At 34.0% G+C, this 12,778-nt stretch overlaps 2 protein-coding genes across 5 annotated transcripts; one reads left to right on the forward strand and one right to left on the reverse strand.

The window, feature by feature from the left end:
* Positions 1-1,528: 1,528 nt before the first annotated feature.
* LOC142556751 (protein MOTHER of FT and TFL1-like) lies at positions 1,529-3,399 on the forward strand. Its single transcript, XM_075668233.1, has 4 exons — positions 1,529-1,775; positions 2,157-2,218; positions 2,354-2,394; positions 3,042-3,399. Exons 1-4 carry the CDS (start codon positions 1,581-1,583, stop codon positions 3,260-3,262), a joined length of 519 nt encoding a protein of 172 aa, XP_075524348.1. The 5' UTR covers positions 1,529-1,580; the 3' UTR covers positions 3,263-3,399.
* An 897-nt stretch (positions 3,400-4,296) lies between these two features.
* Positions 4,297-7,864, reverse strand: LOC142556134 (small ribosomal subunit protein RACK1). 4 transcript variants are annotated; one of them, XR_012822527.1, is made up of 6 exons: positions 7,315-7,864; positions 6,631-7,048; positions 5,391-5,555; positions 4,650-5,246; positions 4,524-4,560; positions 4,299-4,440 (listed from the first exon to the last, which is right to left on the reverse strand). XR_012822527.1 is itself a non-coding variant. In XM_075667413.1 (3 exons), the coding sequence occupies exons 1-3, from the start codon at positions 7,782-7,784 to the stop codon at positions 5,454-5,456; spliced, it is 990 nt and encodes a 329-aa protein (XP_075523528.1). In that variant the 5' UTR covers positions 7,785-7,863; the 3' UTR covers positions 5,294-5,453. The 4 variants fall into 4 exon arrangements, 1 of the variants encoding a protein (XP_075523528.1); XR_012822526.1 differs by having other exon boundaries at positions 4,297-4,440; positions 4,524-5,246; XR_012822528.1 differs by lacking the exons at positions 4,299-4,440; positions 4,524-4,560; positions 4,650-5,246 and adding an exon at positions 5,248-5,297.
* Positions 7,865-12,778: the final 4,914 nt, after the last annotated feature.

Genomic DNA, 12,778 nt, shown 5'->3' on the forward strand with positions numbered 1-12,778 from the left:
TACAATGAGTTGTGTGAATATAAACGTGAGTAACAACGAATTGAAATACATATAAACAAAAACTACTTATTAACGAAAAAACATATTTCACCCTATATAACATAAATCGAAAACGAAATAGCACGAATTCAACGTGAAAATACATTCAAGTGCAAAAAAAGTTCCAAAATAAGAGAAAAACTTCATAGCACATGCAAGTCTTTGTTAAAGTACTATTAGAAGCTGCATAGCCTCGCAAAGATAAAAACAACATTTTGAAATGTAAAAAAAACAAAAAATTATTAAAAATAATTATTGTCCAAACATTGTCTACCAATATATATAAGAATAAATATGCACACACGTTAATTTCTGATTTTTTAAATGAATTTTATCTCTAAAAGCAACACACACACAAAAACCATTGATTTCAATTTTTTTAAAATGTTCAAGTACTTCGGGTAAAAACTTATATAGGAAATGTTCTAATATCCATCTTACATATTAATTATCATTTCATCACATAAATCATGCATATGATGAGTCATGTGAATATAAACATGCTTATCAGTTATCATGCAAAACAGACGATGAATTTCATGTATAAACATGAATAGAAAAGATCTCGCGTGAAATCTACATAAACAAAAACTACTTATTTACAAAAAATCGTGTTTCACTCTTTAGAACATAAATCGGAAACGAATAGCACAAATTCTCCACGAAAAATTTTAAAGTAAAAAAAAAAAAAATTCCAAAATAAAGAAAGAGAAAGAAAAACTCGACTGCACTTGCAAGTATATGTTAAATATACTTGTTTTAACTGATTTTTAATTCCGAAAGCGGAAAAAATATAAAAACGCCATTGGTTTCAAATATTTTAAATTTCAAGTACTTCGTGTAAAAAATTTATGTATGAAACGTTCTAATATTCATCTTGCATTCTAATTACCACTTCATCACGTAAAACATACCATTGGTCGCATGAATATAAACCTGTTTATCATTGTATCTCATAAAACATACGACGAGTTACGTGAATATAAAAGTGAATAACAACTAATCTTACATGGAATCTACACAAATAAAAACTACTTATTCACGAAAAAATTAAATGTGTTTCAACGTATAACATAAATCTAAAACAGATAGCACGAAATCAGCTCAAAAACGCGTTATAGTTAAAAAAAAAAAAAAAAAAAAAAAACAATATAAAGAAAGACAAAGAAAAACATAAAATTTTGTGCTAAAATACACTGATTAGAAGCTCCATAGTCTCGCAACATTTTAAACTGTTAAAAAAAACATTTATTAAAAAGAATTATTGCCCATTCGTTTTCCCAACCAGAAAATTTGTGAAAAGGAAAAGTGTATTGTGACGCGTGGCAAAGCAAGCCCACAAAAAAATAAAAAAAAAGGTGGTTTATACAGTGAGGCGCAAGGTATCACACGTGGTGTATTGCTTTTGACCTCGCCCTATGCATGTCTACCTAATCTCACAACGCTTCCCCGATAAATATCCATCCAAAGGAGCACACATCACTGCAGCACAGATAAACAAAGAAAATTAAGTATATTTCGGGTGATTTATATCAATCGAAATGGCAACAAATGTTGATCCTTTGGTAGTTGGTAGGGTGATTGGTGATGTGGTTGACATGTTCGTTCCCACAGTGAACATGTCTGTTTACTATGGATCGAAGCATGTCACTAATGGCTGTGATATCAAGCCCTCCATGGCCGCGACACCACCCAGGGTTCTTATCTCTGGTCATCCCACTGGTCTCTACACTTTGGTATCCACTCCTCTATTTCTTTGTCTTCAGCTTCTTCTATCATATATCTATCGGGTTTTTTTATTCACCTACGTTTGTTTTTTCTTGTATTGTTATAATTTTTGCAAGTGATGTGTTGTTGATGAGGGAGGTAAATGTGAAATAGTTGAAAGTATTGGGAAAATGAATCTAAAACACTCTTGTATGATAGATATCATGGGAGTCATTTTTGTGATCTCATAGTCCTGGTTATATACCTAGCTAGCATGTGATCTTTTGTTTTCGAACAAAAAAATCTAATTTTTTATATAATAAGCTAAAATATTCTGGGTTGTGTTGCTGGTGGCTAATCATGATGAATTCTACGTAGTCAATGAGATGTGGTTTACTTGCATGATGCAGGTGATGACCGATCCAGATGCGCCAAGTCCGAGTGAGCCTAGCATGAGGGAATGGATCCAGTGGTAAATAATTGTTACATTAGTTACTATATTTTATTTATCTTGAAAATTAATTTTATATATATATATATATATATATATATATATATATATATATATAGCTTTAGGAGTATGATTTTATAATATATTCATTTCAAGGATCGTGACGGACATTCCTGGCTGCACCAATGTTGCTGGAGGTAAAATATATCTTGAAACTGATTAATTATTGCATCCCTATTCAGTCCAGACACATACACTTGTTTCTGAATAAAATTAAAATATTTTGGAATTTGGTCGTACATAAAACTAATTGTCCGTCTAGTGGTCGAGCCTTAATATAGTGTATAAATTGATACATTTTAATACATGTAGTATTTCTTTTTGGTTTATCTGTGTGCTTGTGGGTGGGGGGAGAATTAGAACTGAATGTCAAGTATGTACATGATCTTTGATTGGTTAATTGTTCGTTTGTCTTCTAACAGAGGCAGAGTTTGTTTCAATCAAAAGTTTGATCTCTCTCTCGTATAAATAAGTGTCACTAAGATGGACTGACACGTGTGGTCGACATGCGTCGTACCCTCGTGTAGCATGGCAAACGTCGCTAAATCACATAAAATTAGCACAAAACTCATTATCGGTTTATCAAAAGTTTAATGGTAAAATATAATTTATTACTTTTTTTCAAAAAAGCATTAATTTCTTAAAATTCAAGGGATTACGCAGGTCTTTTGTTTGAGATCCTTGTATTTTTATTTGACCTTAAATTTGTAACATAACATTATCGGTTATTTGGTTTTTTTTTTTCCTGTATGCAATACTTGATTGGTGATTGGTATGTTTTCAGGGAAAGAGGTCCTGCCGTATGCAGGGCCACGGCCACCGGTGGGGATCCACCGCTACATACTGGTTCTTTTCCGGCAGAAAGCAGTGATGGGTTCATTGGAGCCGCCGGGTTGCCGCTCGCATTTCAATACCAGGGCCTTCGCCCATCACTTTGATCTGGGAATGCCTGTTGCCACCGTCTACTTCAATGCTCACAAAGAACCCGCCAACCGAAAGCGCTGAAGGAATTATATGAATATATATATCTATTTATATAGCTATGATTCTATATAAGTTGAATTAAGAGTTATAGTGCGCTTATTGCAGGATCCTGCATCTGTAAGAATCATGGACGTTCTAAATTATTGGTTTTTATTTCATGTTTTATCTGTGCATCAACCCCTCCATATGTGCATCTTTTGTTTTTTCATTTCTAAAACTCAACTGATAAAAGCCTAAGCTCGTAAACTCAACAGAAAATGATCTAAAAGTATGAATACTTGTAAGCTATCGCTGAATGAATCAACTAGAAAGAAGGAAAAAAAACTCAACTGATAAAAGCCTAAGCTCGTAAACTCGTCAATTACTTTACGGGAAAAATGGAAAACAAACAAAGGTCCTAAGTAGTTTCTGCGTCTTATATTTTATGAACCCTTTTGTTCTAGATTTAAAAAAATAAATAAAAACTTCGTGATGGCTTTATATATATTACATGCGAGCGTGAAGATAATAAGTTCTCTAATCAGTTCAAAAGCAAAAATCAAACTTTAACATAGAGAAATATATGTACCAAAAAAGAGTTATACGTGTTATAAAATGTTCAAATATTCTTAAAATCCCCTTGAAATCGGTAGATCAATTGTCACGTCTATTATAAGCTACCTACAAACTAAATTATGGACGTACAAATTCAATCTGCAAATGAGATGTAAGCTCACTTGGCAAGTAGCAACAAAGTGGTGATAAAGTGACCTGCCTAGAACACACAAGCAAACAATTACAATACTTCACAGTTTCCCACAAAATTTTAACTAGTGTCAAAAAGAGCAGACCAACAATTAAAAGGAACAATACTAAAAATGAAGTAATACCCGGAAAAGCTCAGAGGCTGCATTAGCATTACCTTCCTTCAGCTTCTCCATCGCCATATCTCTAATATTGACCTTTCTTTTCTTCTCCTAAATAAACATTATATTGAGAAGGAAAAAAAAACATCAGCAAACAAGTAATTTAAGATGGCCCTTGAACTTTGCACTTCTAAGATTATGTGGCAGCCTTGCACGAAATATTCCCGCCATCACAAACGACCACCGGAATGATCTCGTGGTGTCGAAGCATATTGATTCCATGCATAAAATACTTCAAATATTGGGATTTCTTGTCTCCATCAATATTACATAGTTCCATGCTACACGAATAAGCTACAAAAACCTAGTAGTATTAAACTCAAATCCCCAAAAATAATTGAAGAAAATAGCACTTTTCACGGATGATTGGCAGTCACCTCCTTTATGAAGCCACGAATATGCATCGATACCTACCTGCGTCACAAATCAGAAACAGATAGTTAGGAAGGACATGACTTGGATAACAAAATCAAGTTCATAAATCGAGAAAAATGCAAGCTCACGCGTTTGCCAGAATATTTCTTGATGTGAACGGATTGAACATGTGGCTTCACATATCTCAGAAGATTATTGATGCCCATTTCTTTATTTTTTTGCTAATTTCTTTGGTAAATAATTTTTAGGTAGGATGAGTCGAATAGAAAAAATAATTTATATAAAAAGTTTCCAAAAAACTTGCAAATTGGTCGATTTTTTATGCTCTGATTTTCAGACATAAGCGGAGAGGAAAGTTGAGTTATTGGCTGGTTAGTTCGGATCTTGAAAAACCATACAAATTTCATTTTTTTGGGTGATTTTGAGCTGAAAGATATCCAGCTTGGTATGATGAAGAAAAGAGACGTTAATGAAGAAGAAGAAGGGAATTAATTGCATATGCGCTTTATGCTAGTAGGCGAGAGTGTATGTGTCAAATTGTGTCACAGGGATTTGACTTTAATTCAAGTCTCCTTGTAATAATATATCCTGCAAATTTCGCCTCTCCCATTTCCTGAGTCAGCCACTGCATATGGAGTTTCGAATATAAGACGACGTGAATCATGGGTGACGTCACAAGCAGAAAAACCTCAGTACCCAGCAAAACTGATAAGATTCCACTGATCCTTCAGTACACAAGATAACTTGGATCAAATGTTGGTAAAAATACATGTAACCTTAAACAAATTATTCATAATCAAAAAGCATGGATATCAAACCATGGAAATAGAATTCAAACATCCAGCATTTCAAGTTTTAATTTTTAATACCGCAACTTAAGGTCCACTGAAACAACAAAAAAAATAATTGGCAGCTGCTCTAAACTTGCATTTCTAGTAGCGACCAATGCCCCAAACTCGAATAACACCGTCTGTGTAACCACTGAAAAGGGTGCTTCCATCAGCACTCCAGCTAAGACAGGTGCAGTAATTGATCTACATCAAGCAATTCAAAGAGTCAGCTATGATACGACAAATGCTAACATAAATATAATCCAAGGCAAGTGTTCACAAGTTTCTCAAATTATCTCTTCGTTGTTACATTACTATGCAAAAGACAACAAGAGTTGCAGCAACAACTATTTATCCATTGCAACACCCAGACCAGATGGAAAGGACACAAATCATGTTCAAACCATCGTGTATACACATGGAAAACAATCAGCCAAAAGAGAAATAAGCAGCTCTCGGTGGCATGTTATAACAATAAAATTTTACTAGGAACTAACATGGCATTAAATATACGATAAACATCATTATATGCACAAGAGTTGAAGGGATCTCATAAAGCAATTAAAGGCAACTACTTCTTATAGAAAACCATGTATTTAATTATCAATCTATGAATCACTACTACACACACTAACTCGGATTTCGGAATGGTCTCAATCCGGTAAAAATCTGCAGTGGAAAATTGGAATTGGGGGATTTAATTTAACATAAAATTTGCATTACATCAGCAAAGGAGAATAGTTCCAGTTAATTTCCAGAGGCGGCATAGTATCAACATGTTTGAAATGAATGAAGCATGAAAATTAATGGCATTGATAAAGTTAAACAGAACTGAATAGTTAGTGAGCACAGCGGTAGCAAAGCTGGGAATAGAGTTGAAAGGGGTAAAACTAATATATAAATTTTGGGGTACAAATATTTTAATATAAAAATTTATGGAATACAAATGGCATCCTTAGCCTAAATATTTCATATGAAAATCATACAGATGCCTAGTTACAACAGAGACACATTGATACAAGACACATATCACGGGTTCAAATTTATTAGCCAGGCGCATCCCATGGTGATTAACAAGAAACAACAGTAACAAAAGACAATTGAATTGGTAAATCTACAACAAACAAATAAAAGTTCAAAGTGTACATGAGAGTTGAACCCATTGTAACACACAGTAAAAGGTCAAGAAGTTAGAGTGCAATTAAAGAGCCAGAACACCAAATTAAAAATAACATGCGTGAAAGAGTGAGGAAGAAACTACTTTATTAAGCAACTGCACCTTGTTTTTACATGCAACAGACTGAGTTGTTTCCTCAGCAGCCATCTCGCTCTCTTGCTTCAAATCAACCTTAAGATCTACCACAACGCTCTTACTTTCCAAATCCCAAATCTTGATGCTAGACTCTGTGGCAGCACAGAGCCAATACCTATTTGGGCTGAAGCACAGAGCATGAATAACTGAACCAGCATCCAAAGAATAAAGCTTCTTTCCCTCAGCCAAATCCCAAAGTAAAATAATCCCATCTTTCCCACCACTAGCGCACAAACTCCCATCAGGCGACACTGCCACGGTGTTCACGTATCCTGAATGGCCAGTCAACGTAGACCTCAGCTTACAATTAGCCAAATTCCAAATCTTAACCGTCCGATCCCACGAGCCTGAAACAATCATTGGCTGCAGGGCATTTGGAGAAAACCTTGAACAAAAACAAAACAAAACATATGCTTATCAAATGGCTATTTTGAAGTCTTCGAAATTTATAATTACGAGAATTGTGTCAGCTTCAATCATGTCTCGCTCAATGTTTGCAGAAAAGTTAGATTTACAAGTGTTGTTGTAACAGAACATTCAATTTGATCAATTATCTTATTGGTAATAACTACCTTTGAAATGAAAAGACTTCGGAAACCCATAAAAAAATAGAACATACATTAATAAGAAAAACGAGATATGTAGCTATACCTCACACAAGAAACCCAATCGGAATGAGCGTCCTGATCCTGAATCGTATACTTGCATTCGCCAAGCGTATTCCACAGTTTAATCGTCTTGTCCCTAGAGGCTGACATGATCTGCCTGTTATCAATTGAGAAAGCAACAGACAACACGTCTTTAGTGTGGCCCACAAATCGGCGAGCTGTGCCCCCAGACTGTAGATCCCACAGACGGAGCTCACCATCCCAAGAACCAGAAAGAGCGAACTGGCCATCGGATGACAGGACAACGTCCTGAACGAAGTGCCCGTGTCCAGTGAGGCGGCGGCGGGGAACTCCATAGTTTTTGTCCTCCTTGGTGAGGGACCAGAGAATGAGGGATTTGTCACGGGAGGAAGAGACGATCATGTCAGAGTTGTCGATGGGGGTGGCGATGGCGGTCACCCAGTCAGTGTGGGATCGCATTGTGCCCCGAAGGATTAGTTGCTCTTGCGCCATTATTCTTGATTCGATGGTTTCTGCGCTGCGGAGTGAGTGGGCAAATTAGGGCTTCGGGAAGGCCAATTGAGGATTGTGGCGTATAAATAGGGGTTGGGGAATTAGGGTTTTTGTGGACCGGTCTTTTTTCTTTTCTTTTTACATTATATTTTTGAAACAACCGCACAAATCAATTAAGCGAAAAAATATATTTCTCTTATAAATTATTATTTTTCCAAAAACTCATTATATTAAAAAAAAATCCCCAAATTTATCTGAATAATAATGTATGCTAAGTTTCCACATTCATATTATTATATTTCACACAATAAAACATGGATATCTCATATAACTTTTGGCGATAAATTATGAAAGTAAGATGTTAAATATTATTGGAGGAATTCTGGCCAAGTCAAAAACAACCAAAATAGTGACCACAAACTAAATACCGAGATAAGAGAATAATTGGGAAATTTTCATCACCGATATTTCGATGCATTGTCAGGTCCACCATGACAATTAATTGGACAACATATAAATATCAAAAGATAATTTGTGTCCACCGTGCGAGAAAAATCAAGATACGATGGGAGATCATTGGCTCAAGGCCAGTGAATCCACAATAAATGGAAGATCACTGAGTCCCCAGGGTGGGGGGAATCAAGACTTCCAGAGGAAATTTTTTGAAATATATGGGAGATCTACGTTCAACAAATGAATTTATCAAGATATCAAGAATCCTTCTATCCAAGCGATCTGCATCACAAAGAATTCAAGAAACTAGGTAGGTCAGCTTGTATTCTCAAATATATTTTTTTTGGTAAATTAGGCTAGTGAGCCACTTACATTTTGTGAAATCTTGTGTTGGCCAAATGATGGCTTTTTTAAGCTCAAATAAGAAATAACAAGATGAGATGATCATTATACGAATGAATCTTGTGAACCAACATGAAATCTAACATTGAATTGAGATTTCTCCCTACAAGAAACCATGTACCATTCGAACAAGATTCCATGATTTCTTGTTTGAAGATTTATGGTTTCTCGCTCCACCTTGTTTAGTTGATAGCCACAAATATCATTGTTAATTGTATTTTATTATCAAGTTATGTTTGAAATTGCTTTAGTTATATTCTAGGATGATCTCATGATCCTGATCCAAATATTTGATACTTGACAAATTTTAAAATAACCACAGGCGATTGAGAATCCCCTTATTCATTGTTCTGATTTAGCTTAAGGGAAAAAAACACGTTCTCCTTTCTCTATATACTAGCTAATCATGATACTTCATGTAAATGTTGATAGTTTTGAATATAAATTTTTTCTAGATGTAATTGGAAACTTGCTTGAGACGGTAAACTTTTAAGGTCGTGCACCTAATATTTGACTAAATGCAGTCTGATATTAGGCTATCTAGTTTAGTAGCTTAAATTTTGCGTGAATGGAGCAAAGCTGCATTTAACATTTCCTCGATTCCTTCTTTATATCTTTGTTTGTATTTAGATCAAAGTTTAAATTGGAAGCTTATTGGTTTGTGACATCTGATGGTGTTACCTGTAGTAAAGATGGACATATTGAGGAGTTATTGGAACTGAACTCGTAACTTGTAGCCGATACTTGAGTAAGTGAAAATGCTTTGTTGAATTGAGCAGGATTGTTCTTCCTCTTTTTTCAATAACAAAATTTCCTCTTCACGGCCTTGGTTTTATCTTCGACTAACCCTGAATACTTTGTGCTTTATTATTACCCCCAGTTTGTCCTTTGCAGTTTCTTTTTGTGATATGACTTCTTTAGACCAGTAGAATACTTTTGGACTTGGAGAATTTAGGACAACTTTATGCCCTGCGTGATTATATTGAACCAGTTAAATTTCTCGACATAAAGCATAGCTGGTACTTTTTGCGAAGTTTATTTAGTGACGATCTTTGATTTAGAGAAGCAAGCTTGCTGTAGAAAACGCCTAAGGATAAATTTGTGGTTCTTATTCATCCTGATATTCAAATATGTATCTGAAAGCTATTTCATTTCTGGGTTCCAGGATGAAGCTGAGGTAATTGACAGAAATGACGAGCAGCAGTTTTTGGCCTGTGCTGATCACCTTTCTAATTATGGCCTTCTTGTCCTTATATCAAACACAGAGGTAGCAGCATCTGAAGTCGACAAACAAATTCAAGCATTTGTATCTTGGTGATGGGCCTCTGTGCTTGTTGTTTAATGTTCTCAGTAACAAAGTTGTGGTTGAATATTTCCCCAATTAAACTCGACATTTTTGTGAAAAGATATAATTTTGATATATGTTTGATGGCTCGCTATGTTAGAATTCTTTGACTTTTTTCATAAGTACAGCCATCAATTCAAATTTTATTTGATTTTCAACAAAATCAACTTGCGAAAGCACTATCATCGTGGATTTCATCGGAAAATACTGCTAATTTATCCAGTGTAGAATGTAACTTTTATTCTCTTGGAGTAAATAATTTGGTAAACCATGTGCCTTGAAAATGCACAGCTGATGTGGTTAATTTACTTTAGACAAGTGGAGACCTTACTTTGAAAGTTTTATCCAAACTAAGGCAACTCAACCTGACATTGATGATCAGTGATCACCAGGCTCGGGTCCTTGATACACTCCAGTAGCTTCCTAGAGCTCGGGGCTTTCCAACTTGATTAGTCGAGTTAAGGAGATGAAATCCATGAATTTACATTCTACTTTTCTTGCAGTGTGTTAGTGGAAATTGTTTTTACTTGATCCTATTCCTTGTGTTGTTCCATAGAATTTGGCTCTTGTGCAACCGCCGTTGGTGAACCTTGTTTCAAACCTTGTGTAACTTCTTACTATCTTCAATTTTGCAGAGCACAATTGAAGGATTTCTTCAATCCTTAGTCTTTTCATGAATTAATTATTCAAACACTCGACACTTTGTTGAGCAAGGGGAGCCCTCATCACCTGGTGAGTTATCTGATGCCTGATGATGCTAGAGCTTATAAACTTGCTGCATCCTCCAGCACCAGTGACTCCAATATTGCTCTTGCTACCAAATATGAATTACTCATGGCAGAGACGGGTGCGGTTGTGTCAAGGTATGGTTAGATGCTACCTATTCAGAACTTGTGATACCTCATTCGAACAAGTTAATCTTGAAACGCATAACCCTGTCTATTTTGTTATGATCTGTCCTTGTACAGTGCTGAATTTGAAAAAATATTATTGACATTTCGTTGCGAGCATTGCTGTTGGAAGATCTAATTTCTGAATTCGGAGGTAGTGATTTAGTTTCTGGGATGCCACTCCCCAAACTTCTTCCAAGAATTGCTCGGATGAGTGAGCTGCTGCTTCAAGAATCAAATAGGAGTAAGTATATCCAAAATGTTCCAACCATACCAGAGGTAGAACTATTCTTCACCCTGTTGTACTCGAGTAGGCCCACGTGATAGTGTAGAATCATTGTTGTAGTTTTGATTTTTTTATAAAATCAAATAAAATCTAACCCATTTTGCAAAAATCAAACGTCATAGTGTAGAATCTAGCTGAGAATTGTTAGAGCAACTCCAATCCTTGCTCCACAATGGAGTTGCTCACCAAAAATGGTGCTGGACTGGAGTTCTCCCGTATACCACTCTACATGTGGCGCAGCACAAACTCTTTTTTTTTAAAAAAAATTTTTTATTTGTTTTTTAATAATTATAAATATTTAATATTTTATTATATATTAATTATATAATTAATATTTTTATTTTTTAAATTTTTAAAATAATTTTTTCTTGAAACTTAAATATTAATTTAAATTTTTTTAAAACTTTTTTAAAAAAATTAAATAAATATTAAATTAACTACGAAATGCGTTAATTGAGCACTTATGGGAAGAATATAGTAATTCTAATATTTAATATTGTGCTTGTATCGTATTTATTTCTTAAAATAAATATTTGTATCATTTTCAATGTTTTTTATCTTATATATAATGTTATGCTTGTATTGTATTTTATTCTTGAAATAAATATTTATATCGTTTTCAATGATTATATTAAAATAAAATATTTGTATCATTAAATAATTATTTTATTTATATAAAGTAATTAATCGATTTTGTAATAAATAATGAAATAATATAATTATATCTATTATGTATAATTGTGTAATGGAATTATAAATAGTTATTATTGAATTAAAATTAATATTATAAGAATATTCTGAGAATATTCTTTTTTAGTGTAGAATGTAGTGTAGATAGGTTGGAGATGAATTTAGTGTTACACTATTGTAGTGCAGAATATAGTGCAGAATATAGTGCAGTGGTCTGGAGATGTTCTTGGACGAAATGACACCAAGGGACCAGGGACAAAAGTCTTCGTTTGGGGAATGGTGCCCAAAATTTATTAACTTCAAAGGACTAAATGCCATTTACCCGCCAGATAAACTTTTTTTGGGAAAAAAATTGGAATTATTGTTTATTAATGAATGATAAACAAGATATGGAAAACTGGGGCTCTAAAGATTACAAAGAAAACGATCGGATCTGAGAGCAGAGTAGAACCCTATGGAAACCTGTCGTTGAAAATGAATTTGGTTGTTCTTGGGAGCAACGGTTTCTTTACTAATATTCTTTGTTTTTTAATGATATTGTAGACTACCAATAATATACAGTCTATATGACAGACTTCAATAATTACATTTTAGACACATCGAGACTATAATTCGCCGGAATTATATATTATTATTTAGCGCAAAATTATTCTGAATTTCCTCCTTTTTTACAGTTTTATTATTACAATAGTGCATCATTGGCTTAAAATTATTGTTTTATTCATATGCTTAATAGATAAAAAATATATTAATACTTTCATATTTTAATGAATTTATTGATTATCTTTTAAGCTGCCTGAATTATTAATATAGATTAAAAATTTATACTTTTTGATCTATATATATATATAATTATAATTTTATTCATATAATAATCTCTTATACATAGCTTATGCAAATATGATAGCTGATATTCCAAAATTGAGAA

This window comes from Primulina tabacum, chromosome 9 (genome assembly GCF_025594145.1).
Source record: "Primulina tabacum isolate GXHZ01 chromosome 9, ASM2559414v2, whole genome shotgun sequence".
Lineage (NCBI taxonomy): Eukaryota > Viridiplantae > Streptophyta > Magnoliopsida > Lamiales > Gesneriaceae > Primulina > Primulina tabacum.